The sequence below is a fragment of the Chiloscyllium punctatum genome, chromosome 7 (genome assembly GCF_047496795.1).
Source record: "Chiloscyllium punctatum isolate Juve2018m chromosome 7, sChiPun1.3, whole genome shotgun sequence".
In the NCBI taxonomy this organism is placed as follows: domain Eukaryota; kingdom Metazoa; phylum Chordata; class Chondrichthyes; order Orectolobiformes; family Hemiscylliidae; genus Chiloscyllium; species Chiloscyllium punctatum.
In genome coordinates this window covers 66927564-66951035 of record NC_092745.1, presented here as the reverse complement: position 1 = coordinate 66951035, position 23472 = coordinate 66927564, and the positions used below count along the sequence as shown (strand labels likewise).

Sequence of the window (23472 nt, the reverse complement as noted above, 5' to 3'; positions counted from 1 at the left end):
TGTTAGTGAAAGTGCAGGAAGAAAAGCCGCTAGCAAACAATGCAACAAATAAATCTCTGGCGCAATGGTTCTTTCGGGAAGAGTCAGTTCCCAAGAACTGATCATTTTGCCAGTGCTCAAAACCAAGAGTGCAGTGGACTGAGAGACAATTGATTAATGTGTGAACAAAATTTCCAGATGAGAAACTCAGCTAAAGGAGTTTCAATGTTGTCAAGCACACATTGACTGAACAAGGTTCAATATTCTCGGGGAAAGATCTGTTAAGGCAATGAATTAATGGATTGATCCAATAAAACCCATTTGGAGTTTCCATTTTTTTAAAGCTGGCTGCATACATTTCAGCCAAGCCACAAGCTCAGAATTGTAGCCAACGGCCAATATTACTTGACAAAATCCATCCATCAAGAGAACAACACAATTTACTCTTACTCTGCCTGCTGCTGGTTTATTCACAAGGAACTGAAAGTTCAGGCACGATTTGCAGAATCCCAGGTGGAGATTATAACCAAGGGAGAAGTCTGCAGGATAGAATGTCAAATCCAAGCATTAAAAAGGAACAGTATTTATGAAGAATGAAGCTCTCTGAGGAAGTAATTACTTGAGGTTGGTCAAATGGTAGCACAACACTCTCAATGGAGAAAGCAGCTGTGCTCACGAAGGTCATGGCAGTGATGATTTTCAAAGCCGGCTCACTCCGCCCACTAAGTAGGGAGAAAACTTCTCAAGCCAGCAAATTGTTCAATTGAAACTTGATAAATCAATAATGCCACATTGCAGAGGGATTACAGCCCCATGGGTTTCCACAGTCATGCAAATCAACAACTGGGGGAAAAAAAAGGCAAAAAAAAAGACATTGAATGCTACAAGATCTTGGCTATATTTGATTGAATTCATATTAAGGTAAGAGTGCCCAAGTTATCTGACGACTCATTAAATTTGCAAAAGCTTCACATGTACTGTGAAGCATAGGGCTTCCTAGGTATAAATGAACAAAACCCAAAAATCTTCAATGCCATCCAGTCGCCACTGGTTACAAAATTTGAATGCAATTGCTAACTCCAAGTCTTGTTGCCACATGAGTTGGTCACTGCCTGAAATTGTGATTTCTTACATTAATGCACAGCCTACAAATACTGGTATGAGCTGTGCTTGAAGGGAATACTGATCAGAAAACCACTGCCATTTCTATTGTCTGTGCTTCAATTCAATGTAACTCCCTGGTGAGAGCACTAGATGGAGAAATTTACACAATGTGAACTTCATATTGCTGGATATAACATTATTCTGTTCTTTTCAACAGAAAGTTTTAATTTTTGATTACTTAGTCATAACATTCCATATTTTAGTGTAATAGTGAAACTAAAACAAACTGTAGTTTATACTTAATCTTTAATCTGATTCCTTAAATTAAATGTGCACTTTCTTGCATATGATTGACATTTTACTGTTTTGGTTCATGTAGTATTTTCAAAAATTTAACTATTAATTTGGCTAAGCATAATTACATTTTTAAAAAAAATCTCTTTACACTGCTCAAAATATAGTATTAAATTCGCAATATTCTTTGTGCTATCATGATTTGAGACACTAAGGAAGGAGAGAATAATAACACCGAACTATAGACCAGTTAACCATCATAAGGCAGCAGTTATTAGGGATTTGATATAGTCACGCTGATAAAAAAATCCAGAACAGATTTGAGCAATTTTAAATGGATTTGTAAAAGGAACATTTTGTTGACAAATCTGTTACATTTGTTTTCAGAATGCAACTAGTAGGGTGGTTAAGGGTAAAACAGCATGTGTTGCATTTAGATTTTCAAAAATACTATAAGTTGTTGAACAACCTGTAATTACAGAATTTGAGTTCTGAAATTGGGAGTGATATTAGCATGAAATGAGGATAAGTCATTGGATAGGACCATAAATCTGCAAGACCATAAGTTACAGGAATAGAATTCGGCTATTCAGTCCATTGGGTCTGCTCCATCATTCGATCTGTTTCTCAACCTCATTTTCCTGTCTTCTTCCTGTAACCCTGGATCCCCTACTATTCAGGAACCTATCTATCTACCTTTGTCTTAAATACAGAGTCACTGATTTTGCCCCTACAGCCCTCTGTAGCAATGGGTTCCACAGATTAATCACCCACTGGCTGAAGAAATTCCCCCCCATCTCAGTTCTGTTACGTCGTCCCTTTATTCTGAGGTAGTGCCCTCAGGTTCTAGTCTCTACCACTAGTAGAAACATTTTCTCCATATCCATTCTACCCAGGCCTCTCAGTATTCTGTAAATTTCAATCAGATCCCTCTCCACCTCTACATCTTTCTAAACTCCATTCAGTACAGACAGAGCATCCTCAACCACTCTTCATATGACAAGCCCTTCAATCCCCAGGATCATTCATGTAAACATCCTCTGGACCCCTCCAATAACAGCACATCCTTTCTTAGATACAGGGCACAAAATTCCTCACAACGTTTCAAATAGGAGTCTGACCAGAACTTTACACAGCATCAGCAGTTCATCTCTGCTCTTGTATTCTAGCCCTTTTGAAATGAATGCTTGCATTTGTCTTCCTAACAGCCAACCAAATCTACATGTTAACCTTAAGAGAATCCTGAACTAGCACTCCCAAGTCCCTTTATGCTTCAAATTTCCAAAGCTTTTCCCTGTTTAGAAAATAGTCGATGCCTCTATTCTTCTACGAAACTGCATAATCTCACACTTCTTGACAAAGTGTTCCATCTCCCACTTCTTACCCCACTCTCCTGGCCTGTCCAAGTCCTTCTACAGCCTTCCCACTTCCTCAATACTATCTGTTCTTCCACCTATCTTTATGTTACCTGCAAACTTAGCAACAATGCCCTCAGTTCCTTTGTACAGATTGCTAATGTATAATTCGTCTGCACAATTCTGCTCCCAGCACAACTCTACTAGTCACCAGCTGTCATCCTGAAAGAGACCCCTTTATCCCCATTCTCTGTTTTCTGCCAGTCAGCCAATCCTCTATCCATGCAAATACCTTACCACGAACACAATAGGCTCTTATCTTCTTTAGCAGCTTCTTGTGTGGCACCTTGTCAAAGGCCTTCTAGAAATCCAAATATAGCTTGTTGACTGGCTCTCGCTTGTCTAACCTGCTCATTACAGCCTCACAGAATTCTAACAGATTTGTCATGCATGATCTTAGCTAACAGACTGAGAGGATTGTCCAATGCATCATCTTAATCCTATCCCCCAGTCCTAATATTCGATCTAGTGAACTTGGGTTGCTCTCCCTTTCAAAGAAGTATTTCCTTTCTGAGGTAAGGAAACCAAAATTGGAATAAATGTTCCAGGTATGGTCTCATGAAGGCCCATACACAACTACAGTGAGACATCTCAATTGGCAAGGGAATGGTGACTTAGTCAAAATGCAATTGCACTGGCAATCAAGTGACTTGGACTAATACTCTGGACACAAGGCAGATGGTGGAATTTAAATATGGAACTATTGAGAAGAGTAGGTCTACATTCCCTGGAATTCAGAAGAATGAGAAATCATTTCATGGCAACAATTAAAATTCTGAACGGAGTTAATCAGCTAGATGCAGAGAGAACATTTCCCTGGCTATAGAAAGTAGAATTTGGTGTCACAGCTTCGGAATTAGGTGTCAACCATTCGGGACTAACATAAGAAAAGATTCTCAAAGGTTGGAATTCTCTAATGTAGAAAGCTATAGACATTAAATTGTTACGTATGTTTAAGAAAAATTATATTAGATTTTTGGATATAAATGATCCAAGGGATAATATTGCAAGGTAAATTTGAGGAAGAAAATGAGACATTATCATACTAAATGGAACAGCAACTAAAGGGACCAAATGGCCTAACTATGTTCCTGTTTCTCATGTCTTGATGTTCTTATGGACATGGCATGGTAAACTGTAATGTTTGTTTGTGGTGCTGTATGCTCCTACAATAGGAATCATGAAAATTTATGACTTGTGAATACATTTCTACTTCAAAGTCATTCTTTCTATTTTGAATATCATTTAATATTCAGGCTTATGCTGACAATACACAAAAGATAGCTCAATTGATCAGTTATTCTCAGTTGATAATTTCAGTACAAATGGCTCCCTGTAAGACAGACAGACAGACAGACAGACAGACACACACACACACACACACACCCTGCTGTCTGGATGTGTAAAGCTAAGGTTAGGAGATATGTTTGTTATTTTTTCCTTGGAAAGCACTTGCAAGTAGCCCTTTACTACTTTTTCTCTTAAAAGGCAGAAAATTGAAGTCCCTGTCTGAATTCATCATGGTTTGGCTGTGTTTCAATGATGGTAGGCCATTATTTACTTGTCTAACTTTGATATTACTCATTGTATCCATGAGACTTGAAAAATGGATTTTGTGGTGTAAAACACGTTGGAACGACCTAATAACATAACTGCAATCATTAGTTTTGAGTTGTGCTTGGCTACACTCTCAGCTGCAGTGTTAGGGAGCAAGTTAAAAGAAATTCAATATCATCCTACAAAATGTATTTGCATTTTCAGCAGTTTGGTGAGCAGAAATCACACAATGTCCACTATAGAGTAACAGTCATATTAGATTTTCTTATCCAGCAGATGCACAAGATTTACACTGCCCACATATTGAAGGGCAACTTCTGTTCACCAGATTAGATCTACACAGATTTCTATGAGGGTAAGGAAATTGGCAAATTACAATCCATATCAATGACTTAAATGAAGGCATGAACTTAATTGAATGTCAAGGCAGGCTAATTGACCAATTCCTGTCCTATTTCTTTTAATAATGTTATAGATCAGGCCTTTAACCTCATTGAAGATCTCGTCTTTCAATGTGGGTCACAATCTCTTGTCCATTCACCACCTTCCTCCTGTTATCACAGATCCATTTCATGATTTGATGCTGGTCCACCTATAGAATCCTTGGGTAGTTTTCAAAAGGCAACACACTGTTCAACTAATCATTTTGCATTCCAGGTATCAGGAAAACAAATTTACACAGATGCAATTACATCAGTCACTAATTCAGATCATTAAACAGGGAGAGTCAACAGTAAAATGAGCTCCTGAGAGTAGCAGTCAGAAAAAATAGGGTTCCAAATCATAACAAAAAAAAACTGGAGCTTATTAAGTATATTTTTTTCTAGGACAATAACTCTAGCATCAAAACTAAGCAGGAAGTAATACTCTGAGCAAGTCCCCATATTTAAAAGACAATATTTTAAAAGGAAAACAAGTCATTTCCCCCCCATCTCATGATCAATTGGCTTAACATACAGGATTACAGGAACATGAGTAGGCCACTTGCCTAATAAACTTGTCCTACCATTTTGTTACCATACCAACTCATGCTCAGTTAATCCCAGTTCTTTCCCAATTAATTACATTCTTAAGCTCAACTAATTGTGCATCAATGACTGCCTGGAACAGTTGGCTGAATTATGGGGCCATGCCAAGGCTGCCATTGGATATGGGCAGGGCCTGAAAACAGCAGTAATTTGCACGCCAGTTCTCACTTACCATACCTGGCACTGACTTTGATCACCAGAGTCAGGAGAGCAGGGTCAAGATGGAAATGCTACCTGATCCCCCATGAAGCGAACTGTAGAGCTCACGAAGAGCTCACCAACATGGGGTGTGGAGGATATTGGAAGATTCACAGGGACTAGAGAGGTTTATGGGAAGACCAGATGAAAGGAGACAGGCACAGAATGGGATTAATCATGGCTTCTCCAGAAAATAACATTCAAACCACAAACATTTAAATAGTTTGCAAGACAACTGGAAGATTGGGACATAGGTGTCTGTAGGGCTGTGGTGGGTAGGCCCTCTGTCTCAAGGCACCTCTGGGCAGAAGAACAGGGGCAAGACTGCCAAGGTCAACTGAACAACTAAGTACAAGGAAGGCAACAGCTGACAATAGCAGCACAGTTCTCAGATTTCATATCCAAAGCTGTTCAGGCCAGCACTCTCTGCACGGGGTAGGATGGATCCCGTGACATCAGAAGGGCAGAACAGAAGAGCAGGAAGGACCACAGAGATGATACACTCCACAAAGAATCTACTGGGGTTTAAAGATTTATGAGAGACTGTGATTCTCCAGGTTAATTGTCATCTACTCCTGTACCCTCACCACCAAAGACCTTTCACTTCACAGCACTGCCTGTAGCTATAAAATTCACTGTGGACTTGAATGTTTTCACATCTGACTTCGTCCAAGGATTAGTGCACGCACTGCATTTCCCATGATCCTGAATGACCTACTTACCAGAGCTGCATGAGTCTTTAAGTTTACAGGAGATGAGGCCTCAGGAGTTACAGAAGGCAGTGGGTGTCACAGTCTTGCTGGATTCCCCGAGGTGGATGGCATTGTTAATTGTACCCGCATGGCCATGAGGAACTCTGTGACCATCCAGTCAGATTCACTAATAGGAAGGCCTTCCATACTCAAAGGTTCAGTAAGTCTGTAATCCCAACAGCTTCCTCATTGAGTGCTCTTGCAGTTTGACAGTTGCTGTGATGTCTTCATCCTTCTGCCAATGATTTATTCTGCCCCATACACATTGGCTTCCCAACTTGGCCACTCCCAAGCAGCCCTCTCCTTGGAGGAGGTGGAGGCAGCCTGTTCACTTGCCTCTGATTGCTGGGCTTGCCTCCACCACTTACCACTGCAGCACAGAGCTGCCACTTTCAGAGCAGACAAGGAGTCCAAGAACAGAGATGGTGCCACACAAGGGATGGATCATTTATTGACCCTTTATTGTACACCCAATCCTTGGCAAGTGCTCAAGACACATTTAAGTGGGTAAACGGCATCCATTCCAAACACATCTCTGCCATAAGTACCACTGCCTGGTCCAAGCTGCACCATGTGGTGTGAGTCCTGTCAATGTACAGTTGCAAAACTGGACTCCAAGTGTTTCTACACAAGCTGTATGGACATCTCCGTCCTCAACCTGCACTGTCTCAGGGAATTTCAACAAAGGAGAGGATGACTTCTGCTCCTGCTTTCAATAAAGTCTCAATACATAATGTCACAATCTGTTTGGGAAAATTCCCTGATACTCGAGCTCCATTGTTTCTGGGATCAACTCTAAAGTTAAAGATTCAATCAAAGTACTTAAAGTAGCCAATATACCTGTCTGATGAACTTGGGGGAGCAGAAAAGACTCATTTAAACTTAAGAAAGAGTATTTATTATGAATAAGTAAATTCAAACCACAGACAACAAAGAATAATCAACATTTAACTTTACTAGTTAAAAATTTGATCCCCTTTAAAAATATCTACATACACAGACAAAGACTAAAATTAGTAGTATAGGTAGTGCAAAATAGCTGGGGAAACATAGTACAATAGCACCAGTCCACAGGCTTCAATGAAATGTTCCTTTTTCTTCCCAAGACCTTCTGTTCTTTAAACTCCTTCTTTCCTTCCATGTTTTTTCAGTTCTTTGCTGAAGTCACAGAGGCTTTAGACATTAATTGTTCACTTTCTCAGTCGCTGGCTACAGGCAATAGGTTACTACAAATATTGGGACAAAAATAACAGACTGTCTTAAGGCTTGAATTGCTTAGCTGCAGAGACCCTGCTTCTCCCAGTCTGGTAACATTATTTCCCTTTATTGTTCACATCCACAAGCTGTTCAGCTGCCCAGGAGCCAATCAGAGAGTTGTCATCAGGCTGGAGCACAACTGGTTGCAGTTGCACAAATCAATCAGCTACCAGTTACTGACCAAAATTCACTCTGCACAGACACTACAGTACTATGCTGTCTCATTCCATTTATCCCACTTATCCCACTGCCTGCAAATCGACAGTGTAAACACACTCACAATGAGTTCCACTGACTCGTTTCCAAATGTACAACAATTGCTTTTGCAGTGCTTGATTTTAAAACACTGCTGTTCCATTTAAGCACATAAACTAAAGGAAAATAACATGATGTAGTCTTTACAGTATTTCTTCATCTACATCCCAGTGCTTTTCTACTGAAGTTGTATCCTCAATCTTGTGTCCAAAATATACTCTCATATTTTGGTACATTCAACCAGGTCTGCCATTATTATGCTCATTCTGAATTCTTCTGTAATTTTCCTGTTCTCTTCTTTCTCATTAATGACTCATTCTCTGCAAAGTTGGATAGACTCATTTACGTTATGTTGCACAGTTTAACCTCAGCCAAATCCTAAGGGAGGTAGGATTGTTATTTGTTATTGCCAATTTGTGAATGTTTCATCAAAACTCTCTGCTTTTCACTTTAAACAAACTTGTTATCCATACCACGAAGCTTCTGACAGTTCAAAGCACCTAAACTTCATTCAGCAATCTGTTTGGAGCCTTAACCATTTAAGTATCCATTGGTCCCTTTCCAATTATGTCACAAATCATTATTAGCTTAGTTAAACAATAACCTGTAGAAAAGTATGCCCACTTTTCCTAATCAGCACATACTTTTACAAGTGCACAGGCACTTGGACAGATATTACATTTTTGCATTTCCACAATTCTGACATTTAGCAGCATAAGGTTTTTGCTTCTCTCTTCCTCTTTTGCAAATAAATAATCTTGTTTACGTTGTCTCTCCCCATCCCTACCCTCCACCCACAATTTCTCCTTTCCAAGTGATTTATTCATTCTATTATATTATGGTAACTATTCTCAAAATATCCACTTACTGACATTTAGATTAGATTCCCTACAGTGTGGAAACAGACCCTTCGACCCAATAAGTCCACATCCACCCTCTGAAGAGTAACCCACCCAAACACATTTCCCTCTGACTAAAGCACCTTATACCAAGGGCAATTTAGAATGGCCAATTCACCTGACCTGCACATCTTTGGACTGTGGGAGGAAACCGGAGCACCCAGAGGAAACCCACGCAGACACGGGGAGAATGTGCAAACTCCACACAGACAGTCACCTGAGGCTGGAATCGAACCTGGGCCCTTGGTGCTGTGAGGCAGCAGTGCTAACCATTGAGCCACCGTGCTGCCCCTAACAATTCATAGTTTGTCAATTATTAAATCATTAACTTAGCAAAAATGTTTACATCTGTTTTTCTGTTAGATTGCTTTTACAAATAATTTATCTACAGGGTTTATCGTTTGGTAAATCAATTTGCAAAGTTTCCGCTAGCTGCCATTTATTCTCTCCCCCTTTGCGCTTTGCTACAGTTGAGAAACAAGCCAAGGCAATATTAATTCTTTGCTGCAACAAAAGATGGTCTGATTATATAAATACATCAAACATACCCCCAAAAAATGGAAAAAGGTTCAGGACCATGACATTTTATGTGACACAAAACAGGATTAACAAAGTTTGAGATGTTGATGTTGGGAATATCAGAGTCAGCAAATTAAGACTCAAGAATCAGTTTTCATTTGAGGAACAAGTATCAGAGATATGGACAGCCACAGTATGATTCAGGTACAGAGCAAGCGTTCATAGAAAATCCATAGAAAATCTCACAATCTTGGCCACCTCTATCAATACCACTCCAAAATCAACCACTGGGAGGTGCACAGGAACAGCTCACAGTAACTCAAAATTAGTAGAATAACAAAGATTATAAACATGAGATTCTGAGTAGGCAGAAGAGATACCTTAGCAGGTGAGAACCGATGACATTCAAGTAGTGAAATGAAATGCAGATATATAGACATATTCAGACATTTGTGAGTTGTGCGTGTTTTATAATAAATGTGTGCTTTCCAGTAAAAGGCATATATTTTTGCGAAGTGGTTTAAGTGTGTCTAAATGGAAGGGATGATTAATCACGCTAACACTACTAAACCTAAGCATGTACAGGTTTCTATTGGACATGGTTTCTTAAAGTATGTCCTTCCATTGTGAAAGTCTGGTTTCCTAATTCAAATGTGTTAGAATGTAACTTTTAGTTCAGGAATCAGTTGTTCTATTCAATACAGATAAGTCACAAATCTGATCAAGAAAGTAGCAATAACCCTGATGTAAATGCAAATCAAATCAGCTCAAGTTAATTAGATAACAAGTTACTTGTGCTTATTAAATAAGGTCAGAGTTAACAGTCAATAACTTAAACAAGTACAGCATTTATAATGTGGACCAGGAAATTGTTAATGTCTTGCTCTCACATTCCTGAAGAACAGTTTAATGAATTCAATGGGTAATGGACTGTTTTGGATTTTATTTGCATTTCCAAAAAAAACTTCATTGGCAAATTTTAATCATGCAGAAATAAGCATTTTCACAGAACAATATGACATAACAACACTTACCAGGTAAAAATGAGGCACAGTAAAGTGGATATAAGTATAAGAACCTGATTAAACATAGCAGATTGGGTTCGCTGGATAGCTCTGTGAAGATCATTCTAAATTAATAGAAAAAAGTTAAAATTAAGGGCAAAGTCCTATTTAATTTTAATGCCACATTCTATTCTTTTTGACAGAAGTTACATATGTTTATTAAAATACAAAGGCTTGATCGCCGAAGAAAAAGATGCAGATAAAACCAATGATGATGTTTGCACTTAATCAACTTTTACATTCCAACAATATGTTAAAATGACCTGATTGTATACAAATTATGAAATTATATAACTTTTCCATTAATTACGGCCACTGGATTATCAGTTTCTAAATTCTAGGTATTCAGTGAAATGCTGAACAGAGGTCCTGTACACCTGTACCACAGATGAAAAGATCCCATGATACTATTCAAAAATGTACAGGGGAAATTGGGAAACATTTCAAGGTTCTCATACTCACAATCATATTCTCCAGGGCATGCTTGGCTAACCAGCAGTTCAGAAATACTGGGATGAATAGATTCCTTAATGGAGACCAAAATATCTGGAATCAAAGCAGCTTGATTGAACATACAATTTCAGAGAACTTCAGAATACATCGCAAAATTTGTCTATTCTACTCTGTAGATTGTAATGTCACACTGATTATAAAATATCTAAGAATGACCGAAGGAAGGGGAAGACACTCAAGATGAGAATTTTGTCATTCCCAAAGGTAAGGTTCAGCTGCATGTGATTGGACAGGAGCATGTGAGGTGTTGAGCCCATCCTCCCCCAGCTTGCCTCCAATACAGTCTGGGCTGAGAAATCTTGCAGGTGGCCTTCCCACACAGAAGTTAATGGCTGCCCTTAAGTGGCAATGACTGCTAACCAGTGAAGGGAGTCTGGAGGCCATTCAGTAAACCCTGCTGGATTTAGTCTACAAAGCATAGCCCTTCATTTACAGGCACTCTGTACGGAACTGACTATGGGTTTTTCATACATCCACCTCAAATTACAAACCATACTGGATGGCTGTTGGTTTTGTTGCTCCTTGAATCATTGCAAATTTCCTGTTATAGTCCTGTACCCACGTCTCTAGCCCTTGGCCCAAATGTGCAACAACAGGCACAGAAATGCCCATCATAGTGTGTGATGAGCTTCTTCCCACATACATATTAATAGTCCTGAGGGCATAAATGTGAAATCAAATTCCTTGGTGTGGTAGAGACCAACCTACTGTGACCTTGGTCAGTCTAGCCTTAGACACCAACAAATACTGACTGAGTCACTATGAGTATATTGGGTGTCGTCGGCAGTTTATCCTGCACATATTATAGGGCTGAGTCAGAACTTCAGTACCTGTAATGTCATCCTTGTTAACCTTTTCCCATCTAGTAATGAGACCAGTGGTTGTGGTCTGTTGCCAAGATCAAGACCAAGACCAAGACCAAGAATGTATTCTAAAAATCTCCCAAAAGCCCTTGTAATCAGGAAAGCTGTCTTCTCTATGGTGGTACACCTTGGTTATGTCTGACAGTGTGCATGATGCACAGTACACTGCTTTTCAAAACTCATTCAAGACCACTGCTCCATCATTAGGTCAGAAGTTTGCTGATGATTGAACAATATTCCGCATCACCAACGACTCCTCCGATACTGAAGCAGTCCATATCCAAATGCAACAAGATCTGGATAATATCCAAGCTTGGGTAGACAAGTGACTAGCAACATACATACCACACAAATGCCAGATAATGACCATCTCCAATAAGGAGCAATCTAACCAACACCCATTGACATACAATGGTGTTACCATCACTGAATCCCTCACAATCAACTATTGACCAGAAACTTGATTGGACTCACCACACAAAAACAGTGGCTACAGGAACAGGAATACTGCATTGATTAACTGACCTCCAGACTCCCAAAAGCTGGTCCATCATCTCCAAAGCACAAGTCAAGAACGTGATGGAATTCTACTCACTTGCCTGGATGGGAGCAGCCCCAACAACTCTCGAAGTTTGACACCACCCAGGACAAAGCAACCCGCTTTATTTGGCAACACATCCACAAGCATCCACTCCCTCCACCACCAATGCTCGGTAGCAGCAATGTGTACTATCTACAAGATGCACTGCAAAAATTCACCAAACCTGAGACCTCACCTTCCAAACCCACGACCACTTCCATCGAGAAGGACAAGGGTAGCAAATACATGGGAATAGTGCCACCTGTAAGTCCCCCTCCAAACCACTCACCATCATGATTTGAAAATAAATTATCATTCTTCCACTGTCACGGAGTCAAATTCCTGGAATGCCCTCTCTATCAGAATTGTGAGTCAATCTACAGCACTTGACCTGCACGATTTAAGAAGGCAGCTCATCACCACCTTCTCAACAGCAAATAGGGAGGGCAGTAAATGATGCCCAGTCCCACGAATGAATAACAAAAAGGTCTGTAGCTGAAAGATCAGCAACTATGGTGTTGGAAAGAATGGATTTCAGAGAAGAAAGTAAAAGGAAAACTAATGAGACTAAAGGCTATTAAGCCCCGTGGATATGATAGGGTGCATCCTCAGGTATTAAAGTATGCAGCTTTCGAAATATTGGACGCATAGTTAGCATTTTTTCAGAATCCTTACTTTCTGGAAAAGTTCCAAGGCTTGAAAAACTGTCAAACCAAACCCTCATTTGAAAAAAGGAGGAAGACATCAAAACAATTAACGATAGGACAGTTAACTGAACATCTGCAATCAGAAAAATGTTGAAGTCTATTGTAAGGTAGTAAGAACAGAGCATTTAGAAATGTACAGCATGATCGAGCAGAGTCCAAATGGGTTTATGAAGGGGAAATCTTGCCTGACAAATTTATTAGAATTATTTGAGGTGGTACTATGCAGGACAGATAAAAGGGAAACCAGGAGATGCAATATATTTGGATTTTCAAAAGAGTCAGTGGGCTGAATCTTATTTTTTATAAACTTAGTTTAATAGGAGTCAGTTAGCTCCATTGGCTAGCTTGCAACATGGGGTGATATAACATAGAACACAGAATATTACAGCGCAGTACAGGCCCTTCGACCCTCAAAGTTGTGTCGGCCTGAAGAACCAATCTGAAGCCCATCTAAATGATGCCCAAAGTGTGGGTTCAATTCCTACATATACTGTCTATTAGCTGCATAAGCTGTTCGACAAATTTCACCGTTGCCCATGTCGCTCAGAGCCTGATAAAGATTTCTTTCCTTGCCCCTCCAGCTTCAAAAACCAATCCATTGCCCTTATTTGGACCAAAGGATGGTCTCCATGCTACTTAAAAGGGCACACTTGTGAAAATTCCAGTGAGCGTCTGTTTCTTCATGAAATGCAGGATACATTCGGTACTGGACATAACTCATCCCACTTCAGTTTTTCGCCTGCAGAGGGAAATTCCAACCCATTGTCCTTTTTTGATCTAGAAACTGTCATGTACCTTCTTAGCTGATTAAAACCAAAATAGACAGAGAGCAGAAAGTAGCAGGACTATTTTGTTGTCAGGTTTAAGCAGTTTGATGCTACCTTGTTTTAATTAGATTCATTGATGGTAGCACACGTCTGGAAATTAATTTGAACTCTGCTTAGCGAACATAAGAGTACATTAATTCATAATGGTAAATAAAATGAGCCATCACCTTAATTTACAATGTATCAGAAGCACACAAGCTGTCTTCCCACACATTCACAAGTATTTGAAGTCTATCCTTCAATTGAAATGAACAATCTTTATTTCTGAATTACAGCTGGAACATTTTGCAGTTTGAGCACAATTACGACAGAAAATTGAAGTCAGTCAGGTACAACCTTCAAACAACTGGTAGGTGTGAACAGCATGAGTTTATCCTTCCTGTGCTTTTTATAAAAATGAAGAAAAAAGCAATTTGGTTAAAATAGATACCTCTGCCATTTCTTTGGAATGCAACCCTGGTGAAAAGATAAACTTTAAACATGCTGTTCACATTGGAAAAATATTAACTTTATAATTTCTGCCAGCCAGACCCCCACTGAATATTTGATAGCACAGACAGACTCACTGTGATGATAAAGGGCACGGTGTTGATCATCTCCAGGATGAAGGATATTCGTAGAATTTGTTCCCAAATGTTCCCCTGTGAGAAAGAATAACCGCAAGTAAAAGGTCAGAGACTTCAATGACTTCAGTATTACACAAATCAGAAAAATGGCACAATATAGAACAATTAACATACAAAAAAAAGTATCCTATTATTCAATTTTTTAATTCAATCAGTGCTGTGTGCAATCCACGGATGCCTATTAAAAGTAAAATTGAGTGCAGCAAGCTGTGTTTGCCTCCATATCTAATGCGTTTAGCACTCCATAATTAAAGAATAATACAGACTTAGAAGCCATTTGGCCCAACAGTGCGAGGGATATCCAACTAATCTTACTGCCCTATTCTGTCCCTACAAATACTAAAAATTCTTTTATCCTTCAAGCATTTATCCAACTTCTTTCTAAAAATTGTCAATAAATCTGCTTCGATAGTCTTTTCCAAGCAGTGAAATGAAGATCATTATGACTCACCATGTAAAACATTATTACTATTTTTGCCTCTGGTTCAATTACCAATAAGTTAAATTTTTGTGCTCTTGTTACTGGCTCTTCTGACACTAGAAACAGTTTCCCTTTACTTCATCGATCAAAACCAATCATAACCTTGTACATCTCTTGCTGTTCTAAGAAGTACAAACCCAGCTTCTCCAGTTTCTCCGCATATCTGCACTCCCACATCTTGGCATCATTCGATTAAATGTCATCTGCACTCTCTCAGTGGCCATTGTATATTTCTGAAAAATCACACCAAACTTGAAATGTTAACTCAGTCTTACTCTTTCTCGATGGTGCTGCTACACGTCCAGCATTCTATGTGCTTGTTACCACTACATATTTGTTCTTTGGGTATGGGATCTCATCCTGCTACATAGTGTAGGATTAGAGTGACCAGGGGGCAAGAACCTTAAGGGTGGGAGTCTCCCTTCCATAAGAGACATTTGTGAACCTGTTCGGTTTTGGAAACAATTCAGTAGCTTTCATCATAACTTCACCATAGACCACTTGGTGTTCAAATTTAAGTTCCCAAAACATGGAATCTAAACTCCCAATTGCTGCATTGTTTATCAGGTCCTATAGTTTTATGTTTTTCTGCAAGTATGATGGACTGTCACTTTATAGTCTGATCGTGTGACATAATCATGACATCAGCCACCGTTTTGGGCAGATTAAACAACTCTCTCTAACCTCACTGTCTGTGATGTGAACACCTCCATAATAAAACTCCTGCTGCTTCATGCTTTTGTGTTGTAGTGCTTCTTGGAACTTAAACACAAGGCTACCTTTCTCTATCAGATTCTATTGGACATGTACACCAATTTTGCATGATTTTGTGAAGGTACCTTGGCCACGTGCTGGAGAACGAAGTGTCATCTTATTTCAGGCAACTCTGCCACATGCAGCTCCACTCAGGTATTCGATAGGCTAGCAGTGGGCCTTCCCTGGGAGAGCTGCAACCATTCAAAGGCCAAGAATTCTGCTGAGTGGCAGTACCACTGGGAGGGTGGTGGCTGCTGCAGGCATAACACCCACACAAAGTCTAGTATCATCACTGGACTCTCAGCTTGCAGTGAGAGAAGGGAGTGGGGCTGGGTGCAGGGGAAGGGGCTCAGCAGAAAGAACATGGTCCTGGTGTTCAGTGGCCATCCACTTCTCAAAATCAAGTCCTTCGATCAGCTACCCGCCCAAAATCCTGGGAGCCTATCTGCATCCCTGCATGGGTACATTCACCGTGTTCTCCACATGGAGAGCTGCCCTTTCTCTGGTAGATTAATATGAAGGATGGCAGAGTAAGGCCCTTAAAGTGGGCATTACTTGACAATGGAGAAGAAAGGACACACAAGGGTCTTCATGGCCTGGACTTAATTAGGGTGAAAGTGGGAAGGTGGTGGGGTCACCATCCTCCTACCAACTGAAAAGCCCCCCCCTTACCAAAATCACCACAGCTGAGGCCATAAAGTCCCACTCAAAATGTGCAACAGACTCCTAATTACTTATATTTCAACTGAAAGTCATTGGCTTCCCCATCATGCAACAGGGAACTGCAAGCAATGATCGATGATTCAAATGCTTCATTAGATCAGGCACTGCTAGGGAAGCTTGTTGCCTTCCATGAAGCCATTGCTCTATTTGAGACATTCTTTGGAGCTTTATGGACCAAGGCATCTTTTTCAACATTAGAAGTGGTCAATAAATGCAAAATGTTGGGATTGTTAGCTATCCTTAGGCAACATAGTTTCTGCAAGGTTTTCATCTGGCAGGACACAAGAATTTATTGATTTAATTTAAACATTCCTGAAAACAACATTAAAGCTAGCTGCTCCATTTGTCACAAAACTCCATTCCTTTTGCCTCGTGATTTTGCCATCTTCATTTTGCTAAAGGGCCTCAGTAACTTCATCCCTGAATTAAAAAGCAGCCCAATGAAATTGCATTGATACAAGTGTCCTGATAGGTTACAAAAACCAAGCATCATGGCTGTGTGGGCCTGAAGCCAAAATTGTGTTTCTTGATAAGTTAAATGGGCTATCGTTCCTTCATTAGGACCACGGCAAAAAATAATCCATTCCCTCTCTCCTGGCCAGCTTCCATGTTCATTCATCCTGTGGTGCTCAACAGTGCCAGCATTATTTGAAGGATTAATAATGTCACAAAGCTTCAGATCACAATCACCACATGGTATCAAATGCCAAGGGGGCAGCAGAGATACATCCTCGTCCAGGCACCTACCAGTGCCACAGAGCAAAACAAAACATTGGCATCTTCACAAGATAATTCCTAATGCTTGAACTAATTGTTGGAGTTCTTCAAGGTTACTCAGTTAGATTGACTAACAGAATAGCGTGAGAAAACAAAAGGCAGCTGAAGACAAAGTTAGGCAAGAGGCAGCAGGGTTGCCTGTTGAATGAGCCTCTGACACTTGCAGTCAATAGTTCAGACTGAATGAGTCGGACATTAGAAAGTAGCCTTTCTGCACCACCTTAACATTAACTCAGGCCGCAGTACGAAGAAACAGTTCTCCCCAATGGGTCCAACTGTACATGTGCATTTGTGTAGATCATCTCAAAACTCTGAGCAAGGCCAAAAACAAAACAACTGTCAAAATCTTCTAAACAACCTGTTTATTAATGATAGCATGGTGAAGGTGCTTTCAGTATTGAACATCATAGAATTTCTAGCGTGGAAACAGACCCTTTGGCCTAACAAATTCACACCAACCCTCTGAAGAATAATCAACCCAGACCCATTCCCCTATATTTACCCCCCTAACCTACACATCCCTGAGCACTATGGGCAATTCAGTATGGTCAACACACCTAAGCTGCATATCTTTGGATTGTGGGAGGAAACTGGAGGAACAGAGGAAACTCATGCAGACACAGAGAGAACATGCAAACTCCACACATCCAGTCACCAAAGGGTGGAATCAAACCCAGGTCTGTGAGGCAGCAGTGCTGACCACTGAGCCACCATGTCTTGGTGCTTCCCTTTAGTCAGGGGCTTTTGTGGTACAGTGGTTGAAGTCCCACCTGCTTCAAACATGCATCATAACAGAACTGAACAGGTAGATTAAACAGTATCAGCTTCCCTTGAGTCAGAGTTTACTGATTACACCATTCACATTTTCTTTCTCAAGGATCTTCCAGTTGGAGAACAAGGTGAAGTAGACTGTTGCAGCATTTTAAGGAACATAGATCAAACAATCACTCTTTCTATTGAGTCAGACTGGTTTTTGCAAGTGAAAGTGTACAATCTTTCAAGGTCTGCCTGATTATATCCAATGTGTACCTATTCTACAGAACAGAATCCTGCTTTTTTTTTGTCTAACTGTGACTCCCACCGAGTTTGATGGAATGAAACCACTGAGAGATCGGGCGAGCTATCTCGTTGCATCTTACCAACTTCACCTCTGGGGCAATGCAGCCACTCCTGTGACAGTCTGGCTGTCCCCATCAACAGCTTGGCAGCTGCAATGGAGCCACAGGGCCAGCACCCTCATGGGATGTTGGAGTATCGCACACAGCTGTATTCCATCATCTCAGGCTTTGGTCTTTAGGATGAGAGCAGGCCAGGGGCATTGACTCCATTCCAGGTGCCCCATCCTCATATGGAGACAGGACAGTGTCAGGAAGCACTCAGCCACAGGAAGAGGCACACAGAGCTCCCTTGGTAATGTACTGCAGAGGTGGCCTGGCCCCCGCTGCAGCTCCCTCCCCCACCCCAACACACACACACACACACACACACACACAAAACATTCCTTTGAATTTCAGGCTGGGAAGCTTCACCTCACCTCAGGCAAGATGACCTTCAGCATTTCTAACCCATCTGGACAGGAATATCTCCAGGGCCACCATGCGCCCTCTACATCTGCACAACAGGGAGCTCAGTAAGGCACAGAAGGAGGGGGAGAAAAATAAAAGTTTTGAGAAGGCACATGGGGATCTCAGCTGACACATCACATAGTTTGTCAATGTCTCTGTGCAAGACTCAGATGGGTCATGCAGCACTAGCCCTTGTTCTGACACTGCATTATGGTTGGGGTGTACAATGAGCGCTAGTCAAATCTATGAGAGCAGTGTTAGCAATGTGTTATGGACCAGACTAGACCAGATCCCCTCAAAATATTTTAGGAGGTAATAAAGGAATAACTTGTTCTTATTGTATAGGCAAATGTGAAGTGCCATGTTCTGGGTATAATGTGACTGGTCAAACTATTCGACATTTCGCAAAGAACAATATATTTAAACACTACAGTTAAAATACAAACAGAAGAAAGAGGAATTTAGAATAACGTAATTATTGGAAAACTCAAACAAATAATAAATATGATACTCATTACTAACTAATTATTGCAATATAGTAATATCTCACAAACACAACCCTTGACCAAAACATAAATTCAGACACTGATTCTTACATGCAGTTCTCCAATCCAGGAGGAAAAAGCACCAGGGAAAATTCAGAGAGAATAACAGCCAAGAGACATTTATTGAAGCTGCTAACTCTTTTGAGACCTTGAAGGCTGCTTATGCTAATGAAAAAAAAACAAAACTCAAAAATCTGGATTTGAGAGAGCTGGCTACACCCATTCATAAGACCATACGACATAGGAGTGGAAGCAAGGCCATTTGGCCCATTAAGTCCACTCTGCTATTTAATCATGGCTGATGGGCATTTCAATTCCACTTACTCACACTCTCCCCATTGCCCTTAATTCCTTGCGAGATCAAGAATTTATTAATCTCTGCCTTGAAGACACCCAACGTCCCGGCATCCACTGCGTGGCAATGATTTCCACAGGCCCACCACGCTCTGGCTGAAGAAATGTCTCCTCATTTTCATTCTAAATTGACCCCCTCTAATTTTAAGGTTGTGCCCATGGGTCCTAATCTCCCTGCCTAGCGCAAACAACTTCCCAGCATCCACCCTTTCTAAGCTATGCATTATCTTGTATGTTTCTACTAGATCTTCCCTCAACCTTCTAAACTCCAATGAATACAATCCCAGCATCCTCAGCAGTTCATCACAAGTTAGGCCTACCATTCCAGGGATCATCCATGTGAATCTCTGCTAGGCACGCCTCAGTGCCAGTAAGTTCTTCCTGAGGTGTGGGGCCCAAATTGGACACAGTATTCAACATGGGGCCTAACTAGAGCTTTGTACAGTCTCAGAAACATGTTGCTGCTTTTATATTCCAACTCTCTTGAGATAAATGACAACATTACATTTGCTTTCTTAATCATGGACTCAACCTGCAAATCAACCTTTAGAGAATCCTGGACTAGCACTCTCAGATCCCTTTGTACTTCAGCTTTATGAATTTTCTCACCGTTTAAAAATAGTTCATGTCTGTATTCTTTTTTCCAAAGTGCAAGACCTCGCATTTGTCCGCATTGAATTTCATCAGCCATTTCCTGGACCACTCTCCTAAACTGTCTAAATCTTTCTGCAGCCTCCCCACTTCCTTAATACTACCCGCCTGTCTGCCTAACTTCATATTATTGGCAAACTTCACCAGGATGCCCCAGTCCCTTCATCCAGATCACTGGGTGGCACGGTGGCACAGTGGTTAGCACTGCTGCCTTACAGCACCAGAGACTGGGGGTCAATTCCCGCCTCAGGCGACTGACTGTGTGGAGTTTGCACATTCTCCCCATGTCTGCGTGGGTTTCCTCCGGGTGCTCCGGTTTCCTCCCACAATCTAAAAATGTGCAGGTCAGGTGAATTAGCCATGCTAAATTGCCTGTAGTGTTAAGTGAAGAGGTAAACATAGGGGAATGGGTCTGGGTGGCTTGCACTTCGGCAGGTCAATGTGGACTTGTTGGGCTGAAGGGCCGTTTCCACACTGTAAGTAATCTAATCTAATCATTAATATAAAAGTGAACAGCTGTAGCTCCAACATTAAATCCTGCGGGACCCCACTTGTCACTAGCTGCCATTCCAAAAAAGAAACTTTTATCCCAACTTTCTGCTTTCTGTCAGACAGCCAACCCCCTATCCATGCCAGTAGCTCACCTTGAACACCATGGGCCCTCACCTTATTCAGTAGCCTCCCATGAGGCACCTTATCAAAGGCCTTTTGGAAGTCTAGATATATAACATCTACTAGTTTTCTCTGGTCTAACCTACTTGTTACCTCTTCAAAGAGTTCTAACAGATTTGTCAGGCATGACCTCTCCTTATTAAATCCATGCTGGCTTTTTCTAATCCGACCCTGCACTTCCAAGAATTTAGAAATCTCATCCTTAACGATGGATTCTAGAATTTTGCCTACAACCAAGGTTAGGCTAATCGGCCTATAATTTTCCATCTTTTGTCTTGATCCTTTCTTGAACAAGGGGGTTACAACAGTGATTTTCCAATCATCTGGCACCTTCCCTGACTCCAGAGACTTGTGAAAGTTCACAGTCAGTGCTTCCACTACTTCCTCAGCCACCTCCCTCAGAACTCTAGGATTTAGCCCATCAGGGCCAGGAGATTTTTCAATTTTTAGACCTTTTAGCTTTTCTAACACTTCCTCTTTAGTAATGTTTACCATACTCAACTCTGCCCCCGATTCTCCTTAATTGTTTGGATATTACTCATGTCTTCCACTATGAAGACTGACACAAAGTACTTATCAAGTTCTTCAGCTATTTTCTTATCTCCCAGCACCAGCCTTCCAGCATCAATTTGGAGCAGCCCAATTTCTACTTTTGCCTCACATTTGTTTCTTATGTATTGAAAGACATTTTTACTATCATTTCTAATATTACTGGCTAGCTTACCTTCATATTTGATCCTCTCCTTCCTTATTTCTCTCTTTGTTATCCTCTGTTTGTTTTTGTAGTCTTCCCAATCTTCTGATTTCCCAGTGCTCTTGGCTACTTTATACACTCTTTTGTTTTGTTTTATACATTTCCTGACTTCCTTTGTCAGCCATGGATGTCTAACCCTGATTGTGGTACGGCTGCAACCCGTGGTGAGTTGGGCTGTTAACAAGGTGTTCGACAACCAACAAAGAGTGCCAATTGGGAACTTGCTGCTCCCTCATGAGAATCTCATCATACCTCTTGAGTAAAGTGAAGATGTTGCAACAAAATGATCTCGACATCAAGCTAATCACCTTGTGTGATTCCACAATACATCTCACCGTGGCTCACACTGCTCAGTTGCTCTTAAGCATTTGCCCATTGTCTTTTAGATGAGGAGACAGGATTTATATATTTACTGCTACAACTAGAGATAACAACATCATCTATACTGACCACTACCACTGACTGGCTACTTGGTACTGCTTCAGTTTGGGCACAAACTGGTAGTAGACAGCAGAACGTTGTGGTGAATGGAAGAGTTGAACTGCTGCACTGTGACAATTTCAATCCAATTGCCCCACCTATATAAGCTAGAGGACACAGTCACTTGTTTGCATGAACTCAAGATCAGTCCAACTAATCCTCAGAAAAGCAAAGGCTGGATTCAGAACCATTGCTGCAGAGGAGTCCGAAATAAGTGCACACTCCATAATCTCCTGCAGAGGGAAAAGCATCAGCACCCAAATGCAGATTGTGAATTTGTTTATCGACTATCAGCATTATACAGCTGCACGTCACAATGTCAATTCTCTTTGAAGCTGGGCTCAAGAATACAATTAGAAATGAACTGAACATTTTTTTAAAATTCTTTCACAGAGTCCTGGGCCAACATTTATGGCCCATGCCCTTGAGGAGGTAGTACTGAGCTGCCTGCTTGAACTGTTACTGTCCCTGAGAGTGTACATACAGCCACGGCCTGTTGGAAAGGGAATTCCAGGACCTTACTAGTGACAGAACGGTGATATAATTCCCAAGTCTTGAGTTGCTACAGGATCTCTTACAGGTGGTATGCATTGCTGCCACTATAAAGAGACAGTGGTGCACGTGAACATTTTAATGTGGTGGATTGGTGCATATCATGGGGCTTACTTTGCACTGAATGTTATTAATTTTCTTGAGTGTTTCTGGAGGTGTAATTATCTACTCAAGTAGAGGACATTCCAGCACAATCCTCACTTGTGTCTTATAAATGTGATAGGCCTTGGAGAGTCCATAGTGAGTTATTCACTGCAGAATTCCCAGCTTCTGACCTGCTTCTGTAGACCAAGTATTCATATGGATGGTCCAGTTCAGCTTGTGGCCAATGGCAAATCCTTGGATGTAGATAGTGAGAGATTCCAGTGATTATAATATTGATGAGCGTCAAACACAATGGTTAGGTTCCCTCTAACTAGAGATGGACATTATTTGGCACTTGTGTGGCACAAGTGTAATTGTTCCTTATCAACCCACAGATATGCATTTTCCAGGTCTTGCAGAACATGTACATATTGGACTACTTCAATACCTGAAACATCATAAATGGTGTTGACCATTTACTTCTGACTTTATCATGACACAAAGGTCATTGATAAGGCAGCTGAAGATGGTTAAACCTAAGACACTATCCTCAGAAACTCCAACAGAGATGTCCTGGAGCTGAGATGGCCAACTACCTTTATGTTAGATATGACTCTCCCTCTTCACTCCCATTTACCATT

The 23472-nt window shown here is 40.8% G+C and overlaps 1 protein-coding gene across 2 annotated transcripts in view; it reads right to left on the bottom strand.

Moving 5' to 3' along the window:
- LOC140479765 (potassium channel subfamily T member 2) overlaps positions 1 to 23472 on the bottom strand; it is a 723557-nt gene that overhangs the window by 401247 nt on the left and 298838 nt on the right. For both annotated transcript variants that reach the window (XM_072573900.1, XM_072573901.1), the window contains exons 8-10: positions 14378 to 14452; positions 10784 to 10867; positions 10292 to 10386 (exon numbers count right to left, since the gene is read on the bottom strand). In XM_072573900.1, coding sequence (XP_072430001.1) covers positions 10292 to 10386; positions 10784 to 10867; positions 14378 to 14452 — 254 coding nt within the window. The remainder of the gene's footprint in view (positions 1 to 10291; positions 10387 to 10783; positions 10868 to 14377; positions 14453 to 23472) is intronic.